The following is a 15,149-nucleotide window of genomic DNA, read 5'->3' on the forward strand; positions in this document are numbered from 1 at the left end:
TAAGCATACCACCCTTGTTGCTAAAAAACAAAGCTGTCCCAAGCGTTGCTCAGGTTAAGCACAACTTTTTATATGGTAAGCTACTATCTGTGCCCTAGTAGAGCAACTGCTTTCCACTATAACTTTGTGATTCAATGAGTCAGATCTTTCTGCTGTATCAGCATTTACAACATAATTCCAGAATTAGATCTTTGGCAAAGACTTAAAAACAAAGACCACAATAAATGTTTTTAATTTTAAAGAATTTTAATACAAACTTAATATAAACTATTTCAGTCCCTCTTAACATGTAAGACACTGACTCAAAATACTTTTATACCATTTTTTCAAGTATTGCACAATATAGGTACAAAATTAATATTTACGATTACATTTTCTTCCATAATATATAGCAAAAATTTTTAAACCTTTAACAGAAAATACTTTTTTTTGAAAAAGCAAATATTCGTACATTTTAATTCCACCACTAAAGGAGTATCCTGTACACAATTTTTAGAATAGGTGATGTCTTTGAGATGGATATTTTACAATTTCAGTAAAAAAAATACAACATGAAGCTGCTGTCACAGATCACTGTAGTAAAAAGATATAAATGCAATACCATGTCGTAGAAACAATATATATATCCTCTGATATTTTACAAACTTTGTACTAAATTAAATTATACAATTAGAAAAGACCAATAAACCCACTTATTAGTGCCAATTTTTTATAAAAAAAAAAATCAGCCATGTCCTTGCTATATCTTAAATACTGTAAGAGGCCATATCTGAGAGTATACTTTAAAATATACAGTCAGTATAAAATAACTTTGTGCTTGGTTGGCAATGAAAAATGATGCATGTTTTATTTTTGTAACCAAGCTTGAATGTATCCTTACTATAAGCTTTAAAAAAAAAAAAAAAAAACAACTCAAGGAGGTTATTAAAAAAAATCCCCCTTGGGCCCAACCATTTTAACTTGTACATTTTTTTCTTTTTTTAGTTAGCCATAACAGGCTGGAATTGCTGGTTAGAATACTGCATGTTATTTAAGCTAAAATTCAAGCCATCTACAAAAGACTTCTCGTTGAGGCCTCCATAGGCCGCAAATACATCAAAGGCATTACTGTACTGGAGAGGACTGAGGTTAAGGGGGCTGTCACCTGGGAACATTCCATTGGTACTACCTTGACCCTGCATATTAGGAAAAATAAATTCCTTGGCATTAGGAGAAAGAGCAGAGGTTTTCTGCTGTTGCTGCTGCTGCGGTGGTGGTGGTGGCTGAGATGGCTGCTGCTGTTGCTGCGGCTGCTGCTGGTTACCCAGGCCAAGCCCATACAGAGAGTGCATTGAGGAAGAGATGGCTTTCTGCTTCAAGAGGTCATTCACATTCAAGCCGAGGTTAATAGGAGAAGTACGTGCAACCTTGTTGCTGCGGCCACTATTCTTCATTTTGGTAGAGCCAAACTTGGTGGCAGCGAAAGTGGCAGTGGTGAAGGTTAAAGGCTGAGTGGACCGGGGCATGAAGGTAGGGCTTACGGCAGCAGAGTGACCAAAGGGAGGCGATGGAGAGCTGGACACTGATGAGGCTGGGTCACTTACGGGCATAAAAACCTGGGCCTCTGGGTTAAAGCTGTTTTTGATCTCCTTATCCAACTCGCATCCATTTTCATTATTATCATCCACATAAAGCACCTTCACTGGTCCCTTTTCACCAATTTGGTAGGAAACCTCAAACGGGTCGATCCAAACACTAAGATCCTGTGGCAGATTGCCACGCACATCATCAATGTCCAAACCGCTCTCTTTGGATGCTTGTTCAATCACTGGGTCCACTTTCTCCCCTACGTGTATACATCTAAACCCTGATCCTTTGTATGGCTTTTCAGGATACCAGTGCCCTTCATATTTCTTCTTAAGAAGTCTTTCAAGCTCTTCACCAAAAATGTTGACACGTCTTCTGGGAAGCTTATTATACAGATATGAAATAATAAAATTTAGTGCTACTTGGATTTCAAGCTGCATAGCTGCTATGCCACAAAATTAGGTTTGTTTCAACTCCCCCCTAGACACACACAAAAAAGTTCAGTTTGTGGCAGAAAAACAAATTTTCATTCAAAGTGCTGGTATTAGTAGATATCCTTCACCTCAAGCAGTCTTGTTCCTTAAAGAAAACATAGAAAACAAAAGAAAACATGTCCATGTAAGATAAACGTTAAGTTCCACAACCTTTTTTTACCCCCAAAGTAATTTCAGTTTTGAAAAAGTCTAATAAGCTAGCAAGTCTGAAAAATCTAATCCACACTTACCAACAGAAAATTGTCTACTGAAGACCAAAATCTCGGGAAAACAAGATCTACAGTTTAAAATGTGCAAAACAAAACCCTATTATTTACTTTGTTTCTGAATAGAGTTCTAAGAGGAAAAACACTTTCAGAATATACAGCATATTCCTTCTTTTTCTTCTTGCAGTTCTCAAAAGAATATTTATTGGAAACCATACTAAGCACATCTGTCTATTTACCTGTATATGCTTGTTTTAAACGTTGGTCATACTCCTATTCACTAGCTTAGAAATGAATTCTGTATTTCAGTTAATTTTGGACATATACTGCTTAAATCTGCTTTACTATCAAACAATCCCAAAATGTGAGACGTAAGGAAAATTTTCAAAGTACATGATACAACCTTTTCTCTATACTATTTAATGTGTATTTTTCTAAATCTGAAAATACTTCTTGTTAACAAAAGAAACAACTAACTTCAAACTCTTCTGATTATTCTGTTTAAAGGGTAGGGGTTTTGAGTTTTATTCTGATTTTCAAAAACAACTCCCTCTCTCACGATAAGAGAACAGCCGAAGAGGCATGTATGATAAGGTCGACCTTTAAACGTTTGCTGGATCAGCACTGGGTGGGGATAAGAAAAGATCAAGGGCAAACAAGATATTTGCAAAAGGGATCTATCTGTACACTTAGGTTGATTTAAAAGGACATTAAAAAAAATCAAGTTGGTATTAACCCATCTGTTTCATTTTCCATACTCGTGGTGATAAAGGGAAAAGAATCCCAGGCTGCCCCGAAACTACAAACACTTTCCAAGCTCGTGTGCTGGCAAAGGCAGCTGATTAAGCCAAATTGCGTGAAGGTGCAGTCGAGCGAAATTCAGGCTCGGTGAAAGGTAGTTTCAAAGCAACGCCTTAAAGACGGGAGCATGAAGAATTACATAAACAGCCAGTTGGGTCTCATTAGATTTCTGCTCACAGCCTTCGGAGCCAAGCGCTACAGCAGCAGCAGCAAGAGGAGGAGGTGGTGGAGGAAAGCCACGAGAAATGGAAAAGGGACCACTGGGGCCGGGGGCTGGACACCCGGCGGGTCGCGGCGCCGGTCGCACCAGGTCAGCCGCTCCCCTCCCCCCGCCGTAACCCGACCCGCCGCTCCCTGCCCCCCACTCCGAGGTTCCTGGGACCCAGCCAGAGTCCGGGGAGCACCAGCTCCTCGGCACCATTTTCAGGCCTGGCGGCCCCGCGGACTCCAGCGTTCCCCTCGAGCTCGCCGCTGCTCCCGGGCGCCCCAACACCCGATTCCCTTCAGCTCGCCCCGGACAGCCCTTCCCCAGTGACCCGGCCCGGCCGAGCCCGACTCGCCGGCCAGCCCCGCCTCCGGGGCGCGCCGGAGACCCTAGGAGCCGCCTCCGACCGGGTGTCGGGAGCCGGTCCCCACCACGCCCGGGCCGCGACGCCGCCATCCCAAGCTCCGAGGGCCCGGGGCTCGAAGCCGCTGCAGCCCCTCCTCCTCTTAACCCCGCCCGCCGCCCCTAGATACTTACGGGCTGCTTCCACCACAGACCCGGCCGCTGGGCGGAGAAGGGGAGGCGGGGCGGGGGCAAGGAAGGGTCGGCGGCGACGAGCTAGCTGACCGGGCAGACTGCACGCCGATGCCGCCGGGAGGAGGCTACGGAGGACCGGGGCCTCAGGAATTCGCCCCTTCTGGCTCGGGGTGGCAAGGACGGGGTCAGGCGAGCCCGCTCACTTCTCCACACAGCCCGGTGCCCGGCCCAGGGTGCCCGGTCCAGTGTCCCCGTAGAGCGCCCACTCCGCGCCGGGCCAGAGCTTCACTCTTTCTGCTGCGGCGCGCGCCCCGCCTCTCGTTTTATATTCTCCTCCCCACCCCCATCCCCTCCCGTAGGGATGCGCGCGCCCGCCCCGCGTCACACAGCTCCGGGTGGCGTCACCATTCCCCGCCCTCCCACCGGGTACCCTAGACCCAGGCCGCTGGCTCCGCCCCTGCCCTGCCCCCAGACGCCATTGGTCAAATCCCGCCTGCCCAAGTCCTGACAAGCCGCGGAGGGCCGGGTGGGCAAGGCCACACCTCTTGGTCTCCAGGGTGGCCAATGAATCGATGATCTTCCAGACATTGTGGGCGGGATTAAGAGAAAATTTGGAAAGGGATTGGGGGAGAGACATGCCAGAGAGAGGGCGACAGAAGTGGTTTGGGGCGGCCGACTCTAGGTCTAGGCCGAGAACTGTGGAGAAGGGGGGAGGGGAGCGAAGCTGGGGGCGTAGCGGCTAGGTGAACAGGGAGAAGAGCCCAAGACCCCGAGAGGGAGGGGAGAATAGACAAAGAATGTGGGATTGTGGCCAAGGAAAAGCCCACTCGTTGATGAGCTAACAAGTATCGGCCTCCAGTGCACCCAGGAGAGTCCAGAAAAAGGGGGAACTGTGAGAGGGACTCTTGTACTGATTGAATATTAATCACCTCAAGGGCCTAGGCCAACTGCCATTCACAGAGGGGCAACTGCTGAACCCAAAGTTGCCGTGCCAGGCTGGGGGTGGGGAAGGGAGACCACCTGGCCACACCTCCCGCTTAGGTGACAGTTTAACTGTCTTCGCATCCCACATCAGACCTCCCCGTGCGACCCGGCAGCAACTCGGATGTGGGGGTGGCTTGCGACTAAGAAGAACCACATTTTATTCCGAATGTCCCAATCCAGGCCTCCATGCCAAATTGTGTACGTATATGTGTATATATACGCATGCGTGTATTTCTAGTGCCTACCTTAACGTAAATACACATAATAAACACGGTGCCTTCTTGTGTTTTGCTTTTAAGATAATTTTCAGTTGAAATCTGGGCGAGTACATAGGGAGCGGGGAAAGAGAGGGCCTCAAAGGGGGCGGGCAAGCTCTCTTTTCCACAACCTGCAGCAGAGAAATACACGAAGTTACACTGGGAGTGGAACCGAGAGTCCCTCTCCGGCTAAAAATATTACTCACGGGTAGCAACGACGCCTGATTGGCCACCCTTCTCCCTTAGCAACCAGGCTATTGGCTGTCTGGTATCCAGGAGACCGACGTCAAATTTGCACAGGGAAAGGCGGAGAGAAAGTCTACGCGGAGCGAAGGATAGGAGAAAGAGAAGCAAGGAATGAAACGCCGGTCACCTGGCCTTCCCCTCGCCCTATTCCTGTGCACTTCAAGAAGTGCTTCCTGGGAAAACAACTGGGTCTCCGCCTTCCCCTCAAAACGGAGAGGCCGGCACTGTGAAACTACCATAAGGAAGTTAAATCGCAGTTCACCGAATAGTGGGGTGTTGGCTCAACCAGCTATGTAGACCAGCTGCGCTGTTCGGGCACAAACTCGCTTTATGGACGCAAAATCTCGTGGCTTTTCCCCTCCAACCTGACTTTATTACCCCGCTCTGCTCACCTTTTAGAAGGAACAGAATTGAAAAAGGGTATTTCTAAAGCCTCAAAGTGTGTAAGAGGAGGAGGGAAGATGGGTTTGTGAAATAGGCTGAGGGTGGGAGTGGTCCGGTGACGGATTTATTGTTTGTTGTATGGATTTCTAAAACTTGGGGAACATTTTTTAAAAATAGAAGTTTTACTCAAGTTCTGTTTTAGTTTGGGTTTTTCAGTCGTTAACGAGGAAGAGATTTGGTTGTGACAGTATGAAAGCATTTTAAATTAAAACATCCCTTCCTCTGCATCAAAAAAATTTTATATTATTCGTTCAGTGTTGTCTTCCTTTTGCTCACTTGTATTTTTTTCTATAGTGAATATTAATTCCATTTGTTTTTTAAAATGTTATTTTAATTTTATATTTAATTGAGCACAGAAATTGCAAGAATATAGGATATCTGGGAAACAGTTTATCCAGAGAAACAGTTGATTTTTCATGTTCTCCAGAGCCTAATTTCCCTTACCATTAGGCCAGTAATATTGTACCAAATATCCAGAATTGCAGGACTATGAATTAGCCATGCATGTTGATTTGTAATTTGGAAATACATCACTATATTAGAGGAGCATATTATGTTTGGCTGAGATTAATATACCTAACTAGAGATAGATGAATTGTAATTTTGTTCAAGTTTATTTATACTTTTCAAGAATTCTTTAAAGGGAAGACACAGATTCTCTTTTCTGAATGCTTCCAATCTATAATCCCAGGTTTAAAATTTGAGAGCAGGCATCTGATAGGTATTAATTAAATATTACTAGTGGTAAATAGAATTTTTAAATCAGAAATTTAGATTTACAACATGTTATTGTTGCTCAAGTGTTTGAGAATGTTTCAAACCAAACATAAATAAAAACACACATAAATAAATACCAATGGCACACAAGAAAAAGTACCGAAGAGCAGATACTGGGAAATCTGAATTTCACCCATTTTTATCAACTTTTAGTTCTCTCATCTATACATATTAATTGGACTAACTAATCTCTTAACTCTTTCAATTAAAAAAATCCACATTTAAAACTCAATGCCCCTAAAGTATTTAATGTAGTTCTTTTCCAAATATAGATTCCAAATACAAAGAAAACCAGATTCATATCCTTCCAATATTGCCAGTCACAAGGTATAAAATTCCCTTTTTTCAAGTTTCGCCCTTTAAAGGATCCTTATTGCTATTTAACATTTACTTTAGGAGAAGGCAATGGCACCCCACTCCAGTACTCCTGCCTGGAAAATCCCATGGATGGAGGAGCCTGGTGGGCTGCAGTCCATGGGGTCGCAAAGAGTCGGACACGACTGAGCGACTTCACATTCACTTTTCACTTTCATGCATTGGAGAAGGAAATGGCAACCCACTCCAGTGTTCTTGCCTGGAGAATCCCAGGGACGGGGGAGCCTGGTTGGGCTGCCGTCTATGGGGTTGCACAGAGTCGGACATGACTGAAGTGACTTAGCAGCAGCAGCAACACTTACTTTGGAATTGTGTAGAGGAGTAGACTGCTAAATAGGTATTTAAATTTATGGAGAAAAAAGGAATTTGATATTATTAACCTTCAGGTGGTATCACAACTAACAGGTATTCCTCTCTCTGGGCAAGTGATAGTCACTGAAAATCACAGTCCTTCCCTTTCACATCACTGCATTCCACACAACTCATGGAGCAATGCCTTACAATAAAGTGATTGGCAAATTCCAAGGAATTACCTGGTGGTCCAGTGGTTAGGACTTGGTGCTTTCACTACCAGGCCTGGGTTCAATCCCTTCTGGGGGAACTAAGATTCAGCAAGGCCCCTGGTGCAGCCAAAAAAAAAAGAGAGAGAGAGATAGACAAAGTTCCAATGGTTCTTGAAAGTGCCCTGAATTATTATCTCATTCACACATATAAACACACATACACACACCTCACCTGATTTCTGAGAGAGATGTGTCCTAAACTTTCTAATTCTCATTGTGCTTCCTTGCAAACTGAGACAAGATTATGGACGAATCACCATCACATGATCTGTATTTACTAAGGCTCATTTTTGAGCCTAGGGAATCAACTTTTATGTTTTCTTGAAAATTAGGCAATATGCAGATGTAATGGTGTTCATGTCATTACGGTTATTCATTTAACAGTCATGCAACATAAACCATAGCATGCACATTTTAAAAAATTGTTAATAAGGAACAATTTTAAGCTAATCATTGTGTTATTAAAAGCCAAGTATACCAATTCTTTCCTGAACATTTCCCAAAGGAAGGTATGGACTTATGACTTAGGGAACCTCGGTGTGGTTTCCTATGATTTCTCATGTGGATTAGTAGAGGAGGGATCTCCAAGAGATGGGAACACACACATTTATAATTATAAGATAACTAGATAACATTGAACAAACCCATTTATCTTTGGAACAGGCAACTTGGTCTGATAGGAGAATGTCTTCTTACCACTTGCTTTCTTCCTATTATCTTGATGAACAAAAACCCAAACAAAATTTTGAAATTTCTTTTTATTAGCCAAGAATGAGGATTTTGATCTTAGCAAGAGATTATAGTTGCAAGTTTTAGGAGTGATACAGTGTTCACAACATTTCTAAGTAAAAAGCACATTTATTTAAAGTCTCCATAAGCCAATGTTATTACTTTATGAATTATAGATTTCATCCATGGCACACTAGGTTAAGGAAAATTGAAAATACTCTATTTTAATAGTATATAAATTTAAAGCATAGATTGCATCTATAGTTATGCAGTGCTGCTTAAAATAGAAATATATACATAATTCTATTTTATGAAATAGATAACATGACCCTGCAATTCTGGAGGTATATATATATATACCTGGAGAAGGGAAAGGCTACCCACTCCAGTATTCTTGCCCGGAGAATCCCCATGCACAGAGGAGCTTGGTGGACTTCAGTCCATGGGGTCCCAAAGAGTCGGACACGACTGAACGACTAAGCACACACACTCACACACACAGTGGTAGCACACATTGTTGCTATGTCACCCATTTCCCATGCCCTCTCCCCTTCTTCCTCTTGTCTGCCTGACTAAAGAGGCTATAAGAGCTAAATATGTTATCTTCCCAGCCTTCGCTGCAGTAAGGGAGACACAGTTCTGCCAACGAGACATAAACAGGCATCACCTGGGAAAACTTAATCAGCAATCATTTGGAGAGGGATAGTCTGATAGAACTTTCTCCAATGGTGCACGTGTACCTGCTAGGTCACTTCAGTCTTGTCTGACTCTTTGTGATGCTATGAACCATAGCCCACCAGGCTCCCCCATCCATGGGATTCTCCAGGCAAGAATACTGGAGTAGGTTGCCGTCCCCACCTCCAAGGTATCTTCCCTACTCAGGGATTGAATCCATGTCTCTTATGTCTCCTGCATTGGCAAGTGTGTGTGTGTGTGTGTGTGTGTGTGTTGTTGTTGTTGTTTTTAACCACTAGCACCACCTGGGAGGCAAGTGTGTGTGTATTCCCAGCACCACCTGGGAAGCTTTCTCCAATGATGGAAAGTTGCTGTATCTGTGCTGTGCAGTATGGTAGCCCCTATTCCCATGAAGCTGTTGAGCAATTGAAATGTGTTCAGTGTGACTGAGGAACTGAAGCTTTTATTTTATTTAGTTTTAATTAATGTAAATATAAATAACCACATGTGACCAGTAGCTCCCAAATTGGACAGTATAGATCTGGAGGCTTCTTCACTTACATGTCTAGCATTTGGGCTGGGATGACCCAAAACCTAGGCTCAGTTGGCACTGTTGATTCGAGCATGTACACATGGCCTCTAAATTCTTCCTGTTTGGGCTTCTCACAGCCTGGCAGCCGGTTGTGAGAGAAAGTATCCTAAGAGGGAGTTTCTGGACAATGAACATTCTAAGAGAGCCTGTTGGAAGCTGCAAGGCCTTTTATCAACCAGCCTCAGAAGTCATAAAGTACCACTTTTGCTATAGGGACGACAGAGGATGAGATGGCTGGATGGCATCACCAACTCAATGGATGTGAGTTTGGGTGAACTCTGGGAGTTGGTGATGGACAGGGAGGCCTGGCATGCTGCGATTCATGGGGTCGCAAAGAGTCGGACACGACTGAGCAACTGATCTGATCTGATTGGTTGAAGTAATCATAAGCCTGCCTAGATCCAAGAAGAAAGCACATAGACCCTTACCTTTCAAGGGGGAAATGACAAATAATTTGGGATCTTTTTTTAAATCACTGCTGGGACACTGTCTACCTTCTTCTCCCTACCTTAACATGAGTCTGATGTTAAGTCTGATGTCAAGGCACTGCAACAGCCTTCTTATAAAACTGTGAAGAGAATGCAAGATAATCACAGAGATAAAGCCTCCAACCAAACCTAGTAACTGCCTGGGTTAGGTTTACTTTTTAATCCACATTAAATGCTCCATGATTTACAGCTGAGCATATTCTCAACAAAAATACCAATTTAACATCTTTTAAGGAAACCTGAACTTGATTCTTAAAAAACCAAATGTTTTCAAGTCTAAAATATCAGGGTTTCTTTCTCATTATAAAACCTTGAAATGCTCATTGTAGAAAATATGGAAAATAGAAATAAGAAAATAGTAACCCTCTTTAATCTCACCATACAGTGATAGCCATTGTAAGCATTCTGCTCCATTTCTTTCTGAATGAGTTTCTACTGCATCTGCAGTTTCATATCTGCAGTTCATTTAGCATTACATTGTTTCTAATTTCCCCTGACATTAAGCATCATCATGATTATCATTGTTAATGATTGCATTCTATGATTTAGGATAATTTAGTCATTGCTCAGAATGTAGGATGTTGAGAATTTTTCTGTATTAATAATTATATTTAATCAAACATTTTTATATATGTCTTTAACTACATCCCTGATTATTTCCTTGGGATAGTTCTACAAGTGAATTTGCTGAGTCAGAGAGAAGGGATTTTTTTTTTAAGGCTCTTAATACATAATTCCCCACTTTGATGAAAGATTATATTAATACTCTCAATGTATAATTTTGCCTGTTTCATACATTTTTTTTCTATTCTTGGATAATTTGATAAATAAAATGGCATCTCTTTGTTCTAATTTGCATTTCTTTGAACATGTGTAGGATGAGCATTTTCACATTTTATCAGAGCCTGTATTACTCTTTCAGTGAATTTTCTATTCATGCCTTTGCTCTGTGTTTCCATTAGAGGTCTTTGTTTTTCTCTTCAATTTGTATGAGCATCTCACATACTGAGTGCCAAATACATGGCTGAACATGATTCTATCTTAAATTTCAGTCTAGAAATTGCCCAAATATTTTAAACATGTGATTTATTTTGATGCCTACAACTTTGATTTCCAATCTATTGCTTAATTTTTTAACGTTTCAGTCTGACTGAAATGCTTAAAAGACAAAAGGCAAAGCAAAACAGTTCTAACCATCTTTCCTCAGTGCTTTCCTCCTCCTTGATCTGTCACTTTTCATGTTGTTTACTGATAGCTACTTGGAATATTCCCTTTTGACTTTTCATGGTCTTTCATTGACATAGAATGTGCTCCACTTCCTATCTCAGCTGTAGTTGAGTGTAGTAAAAAATTATGAACTTGAGACCAGAGGATTTGTATTTGCATCCTGTTCTGCCAGGTATTATTAATAGCTGAGCATGGCTGTGCTGAGTCTTAGCCTTCATATAATAAATAGATGCAATAATTACCCTCTGATCTGTGTGAGAGTCAAATGAAATGATGCCTCATCGGTGTGGTGAAAATTCTTTGAACAGTAACACTGTACATAGGTGTTCACATTGTCTTGCTTCTTCCTTTCCTCTCTCCTTTCCCCTCCTTTCCTGACCTGTCACCTCTCCTCCTCCTCTTTGATTCGTACAGCTGATAAACATTTGATTCAGCTCAAGTAAGAAAATATGTGAAACTACTTTTAAACTATAAACAAATATTATTAACACACTCTTCTCTCAGATACAGTGACCCCTGTCATTCCCACCTTCAAAATGTCTCTCAAATCTCAAGCCTTGGTGTTACTTAATTCTTAGGTTATGTAACTTCCCATGATTTATGTCCTGTCTCCTATGTTAGATTAATTCCAAGTTTTTTATTTTTTTAGGGCAGGTACCATGTCTTACACTTTTTTTGTGTCTTGGCACATAAGCTCTATAGTGCCTTAAAGTCAGTTGACACAGACTGATTGATGGCTTTGCTCTGCAGTTGCCTAATCCAAAAGAACAAAGAATATTAGAGAAAGGATAAGTGGTTCAGAGTGGCTGATGTTTAAGTTCAGCAGGTGAGAATCTAGAGAAAAGGCTGGGTGGGCAGAAGACTGATAACTGAGGGCCTTGGGTTAGAAAGTTGAGCTTTTGCTTTAATGGATGGGAAGATATTGATTACTTTTTCAGCTGGGAAATCTGTTTGGAACCTGTCTTACTAAGCCCTGAACCCCGGAGCCCAGGACAGTGCTTGTCACAGGACTGTCTTGTCAGTAGATATGCAGTTGCTTTGATCACTCCACAGAGCAGGATGCTCCTCAATTGTTTGGTTATTCTGCAGATGAAATACTTTGTCTTTTAGGAAAGAAATAATAGGCCCTACTTGTAGACCAGTATTCTAGCCACCTTGAAACAAGTGTTCTATGGCATGGTATAAGCCAAAATCTTTTGGTTTTGGAGAAACCTAAAAACTCCCTGTGGAGAATTCTACTGGGGCTTCAGGAAGGCTCATTTCCTTTGTCTCTACCTTTCCTGTCTGCTGCATGTTTGTTGTTACTTTAAACAACATTCATTCCGATTCCTCCTGCAATAGCCCTGACTTTTGTTTGAACATCCATCCCTCTCCTTGTAGACCCACTATTTAGTTTAAAAGTAGGATATGGCATTCTCCTGGCCACTGTGATGGGTTCAGGGATGGCCACTGACCTATTAGGCCAATCGAAACCAATAACCTTCAGTTCTGTGATTTCTATCTGAGATATGAAGGATAAGGACTCTTTCCCGTGAAATGTGAGCCTAGAAGGTTCATGTCTGAGCTTCCTGAGGCCATCTTACTGCCATTAGGAGAGAGCTGTCAGAGGATGCCAGCAACCTAGGCAAAACCTGGAGAAAAACCAAGTCCTGGAAACAAGCTTTGTGGCCCTGAATCACCTCTATCTGGACTTTCAGCTTCAGGATGTCAAAGCAGGGTTGTCCCAAAGAGCAGAGCTAAAAAACTTTGTGTTACCACTTTAACTGGGAATGAAAACTCAAGGAGCAAGAATGAGGGACAAGGGAAATCAGGGGAGGAGGGAGAACAAATAAAATTTTGCATTGCTGAGCTAGCCAGTCCTCCAAGAAGCTACATAAATTGCATTCCAGGATAATCTATTTGAGGAAAGAAAGGGTGAAGAATTTATACACTGCTTGCTATCTCCCACTGATCAAGATTCGTATCATGGCACATTAACTCTCCCATATTTCTGGTCTTAGACATTGGAAGCCATGCACTTCAGTGGCAACTGGGAGGTCCCTAGGCAGGAGGCAAGGGACATGGTGTGAGGTGAGACGTCAGATTGTATCTGTGTGATGTTAATCAGAGCCTGTGCAGATCTAGTCACAGCAGTGACAGCTGGAAGGAGAGCAGGTGAGGCTAAGAGAACCTGAGGTTGTGCCTAAGAGGTATCAAATACTCATGAACTAATAATAAGTTCCTTTTTGGCTAAAACCAGTTGGAGTTAGGTTTCTACATAAGCAATCTTGTGTCCACAACCCCCATCTGCCCACTCCCTGGACTGCAGTAGTGCTTACTGTCTAGGCCATTTATTTTGGCATGAAAGTTGTGCTGCCTTGTTTTGTTACTTAGCTATCTTGCATTGGTGTGTGTCCTATCTCTATAAGAGATCTGTGTTGCCATGAGAGCAGGGAAATAGCTTCTACTATCTGTGCCTTTGTCATTCACAGGGTGCTTAATAAATATTTGGCTAAGCTGACTTTACAAGTTTATAAAATTCAGTGTTCTGCTATTTGGTAGTTTGCATCCCAATATATGCTATTCTTTTAACCTATTAAATTTTCTCATTTGGTCAGTACTTGCACAATAAATCACAGATGAGTTCACATGCTCAGTAGCATCTGGATTCTAAAGTTAAATCTGTGCTTCTGTTCTCAAGGTGGTTAATATGAAAAAATACTAAATGACATGTAAAATAGCTCTATTAATTTTGATGTTGACCTAAGTAGGAATTCCAGAAGTTATGAATGGAGAGAAATACAAGAAGGGGATAACTGAATTATAGAAAAAGTATAATATTTATTTACTTTATATATTGATTAAATATCTGTGTTCTTACAGGATTTTCCAAGAATAGACATTCTTTTCAAATGTCCATGAAATAATTTTAAATTGCCTGGGTTATATATTGCAAAGAAATTTTCACAAATACGCCAAAGTAGAAATTTTATGACCAGAATTGTCTGTAGAACATTACCCCTAGAAATTAACAACAAATATAGCAAAAAATTCTATTCACTTTAAAAGTAATTTAAAAACACTTTTTGAAATAGCTTTTACATTAAAGAGGAAGTCAAACCTGAAATTTCATAGTTTGTATTTAAATAGGAAAGTAATCAAGGGCATTGCCGACTCAATGGACGTGAACTTGGGCAAACTCCGGGAAATGGTGAGGAACAGGGAAGCCTGGCATGCTGCTTTCCATGAGGTCCTGAAGAGTCGGACACGACTTGGCGACTGAGCAACAACAAAAGGGAAAGTAAAACTGAAACCGCAGGTTATTTTAGAGTAATGACGACGTGGATGCTACATACCAAATTCTATATGTGCAAAAAAATGATAAGTGGAGGGAAATTTATTAACGTAATCACATTTATTAGAAAATAAGAAAAACTGAAACTGAAGTTATTGGAGCATAAAACTAAGGATGCTAGAAAAAGAGACGCAAAACAGACCCAAGTAGAATATAAGAATTGTAACTCATTCTTTATAGATACAACAGAAATTGATAAAATACAAAATAAACGTCAAGATGTCCAAAATCAAATGCTGATGATTGACCTATAAGATAAAAATTTTACAGTCTATTCAAGGGAAGAGGGCTCAAACTGACAATATTAGAAAAAATAAAACCAGAGGTTATTAAAGAATTAAGATAATATTATGTACAACTGGATTAAATTTAGGATTTTCAGGGAGTATATAAATTATCTTAATTGACTTAAAAATAGTATCAAACCTAAATAGACCACCAGCCATGAAAAAATGTTGGAGAAAAAGTAGCTTAAGATCTACCTGCAGAAAAGAGACCAGGGTGGTTTTATGGTAAGATCTAACAAACTCATGCCATGAAGCTGACATAATGCTGATACTATAGTAAACAAGCATAGGACAATAACAGAGAAAAGAAAACCAAAGGCTAAATTTGCTAATAAACATAAATTTTTAAAATTGGAAATGAA

The 15,149-nt window shown here is 41.4% G+C and overlaps 1 protein-coding gene and 1 pseudogene across 1 annotated transcript; one reads left to right on the plus strand and one right to left on the minus strand.

The window, feature by feature from the left end:
• Positions 1-227: 227 nt before the first annotated feature.
• TOB1 (transducer of ERBB2, 1) lies at positions 228-4,108 on the minus strand. The gene is made up of 2 exons (XM_086358219.1): positions 3,810-4,108; positions 228-2,145 (listed from the first exon to the last, which is right to left on the minus strand). The coding sequence occupies exon 2, from the start codon at positions 2,004-2,006 to the stop codon at positions 981-983; it is 1,026 nt and encodes a 341-aa protein (XP_086214345.1). The 5' UTR covers positions 2,007-2,145; positions 3,810-4,108; the 3' UTR covers positions 228-980.
• Positions 4,109-4,170: 62 nt separating this feature from the next.
• The window catches only part of LOC147351876 (group XIIA secretory phospholipase A2 pseudogene), a 66,626-nt pseudogene continuing 55,647 nt past the window's right edge, over positions 4,171-15,149 (plus strand).

The sequence above is a fragment of the Bos grunniens genome, chromosome 19 (assembly GCF_055505025.1).
Source record: "Bos grunniens cultivar Pamir isolate PY7600 chromosome 19, Bosgru_T2T1.0, whole genome shotgun sequence".
Taxonomy (NCBI): domain Eukaryota; kingdom Metazoa; phylum Chordata; class Mammalia; order Artiodactyla; family Bovidae; genus Bos; species Bos grunniens.

Bases quoted from the DNA above. Each gene is read 5' to 3' on its own strand.
- TOB1 (XM_086358219.1), bottom strand. From the start codon at position 2,006: ATGCAGCTTGAAATCCAAGTAGCACTAAATTTTATTATTTCATATCTG.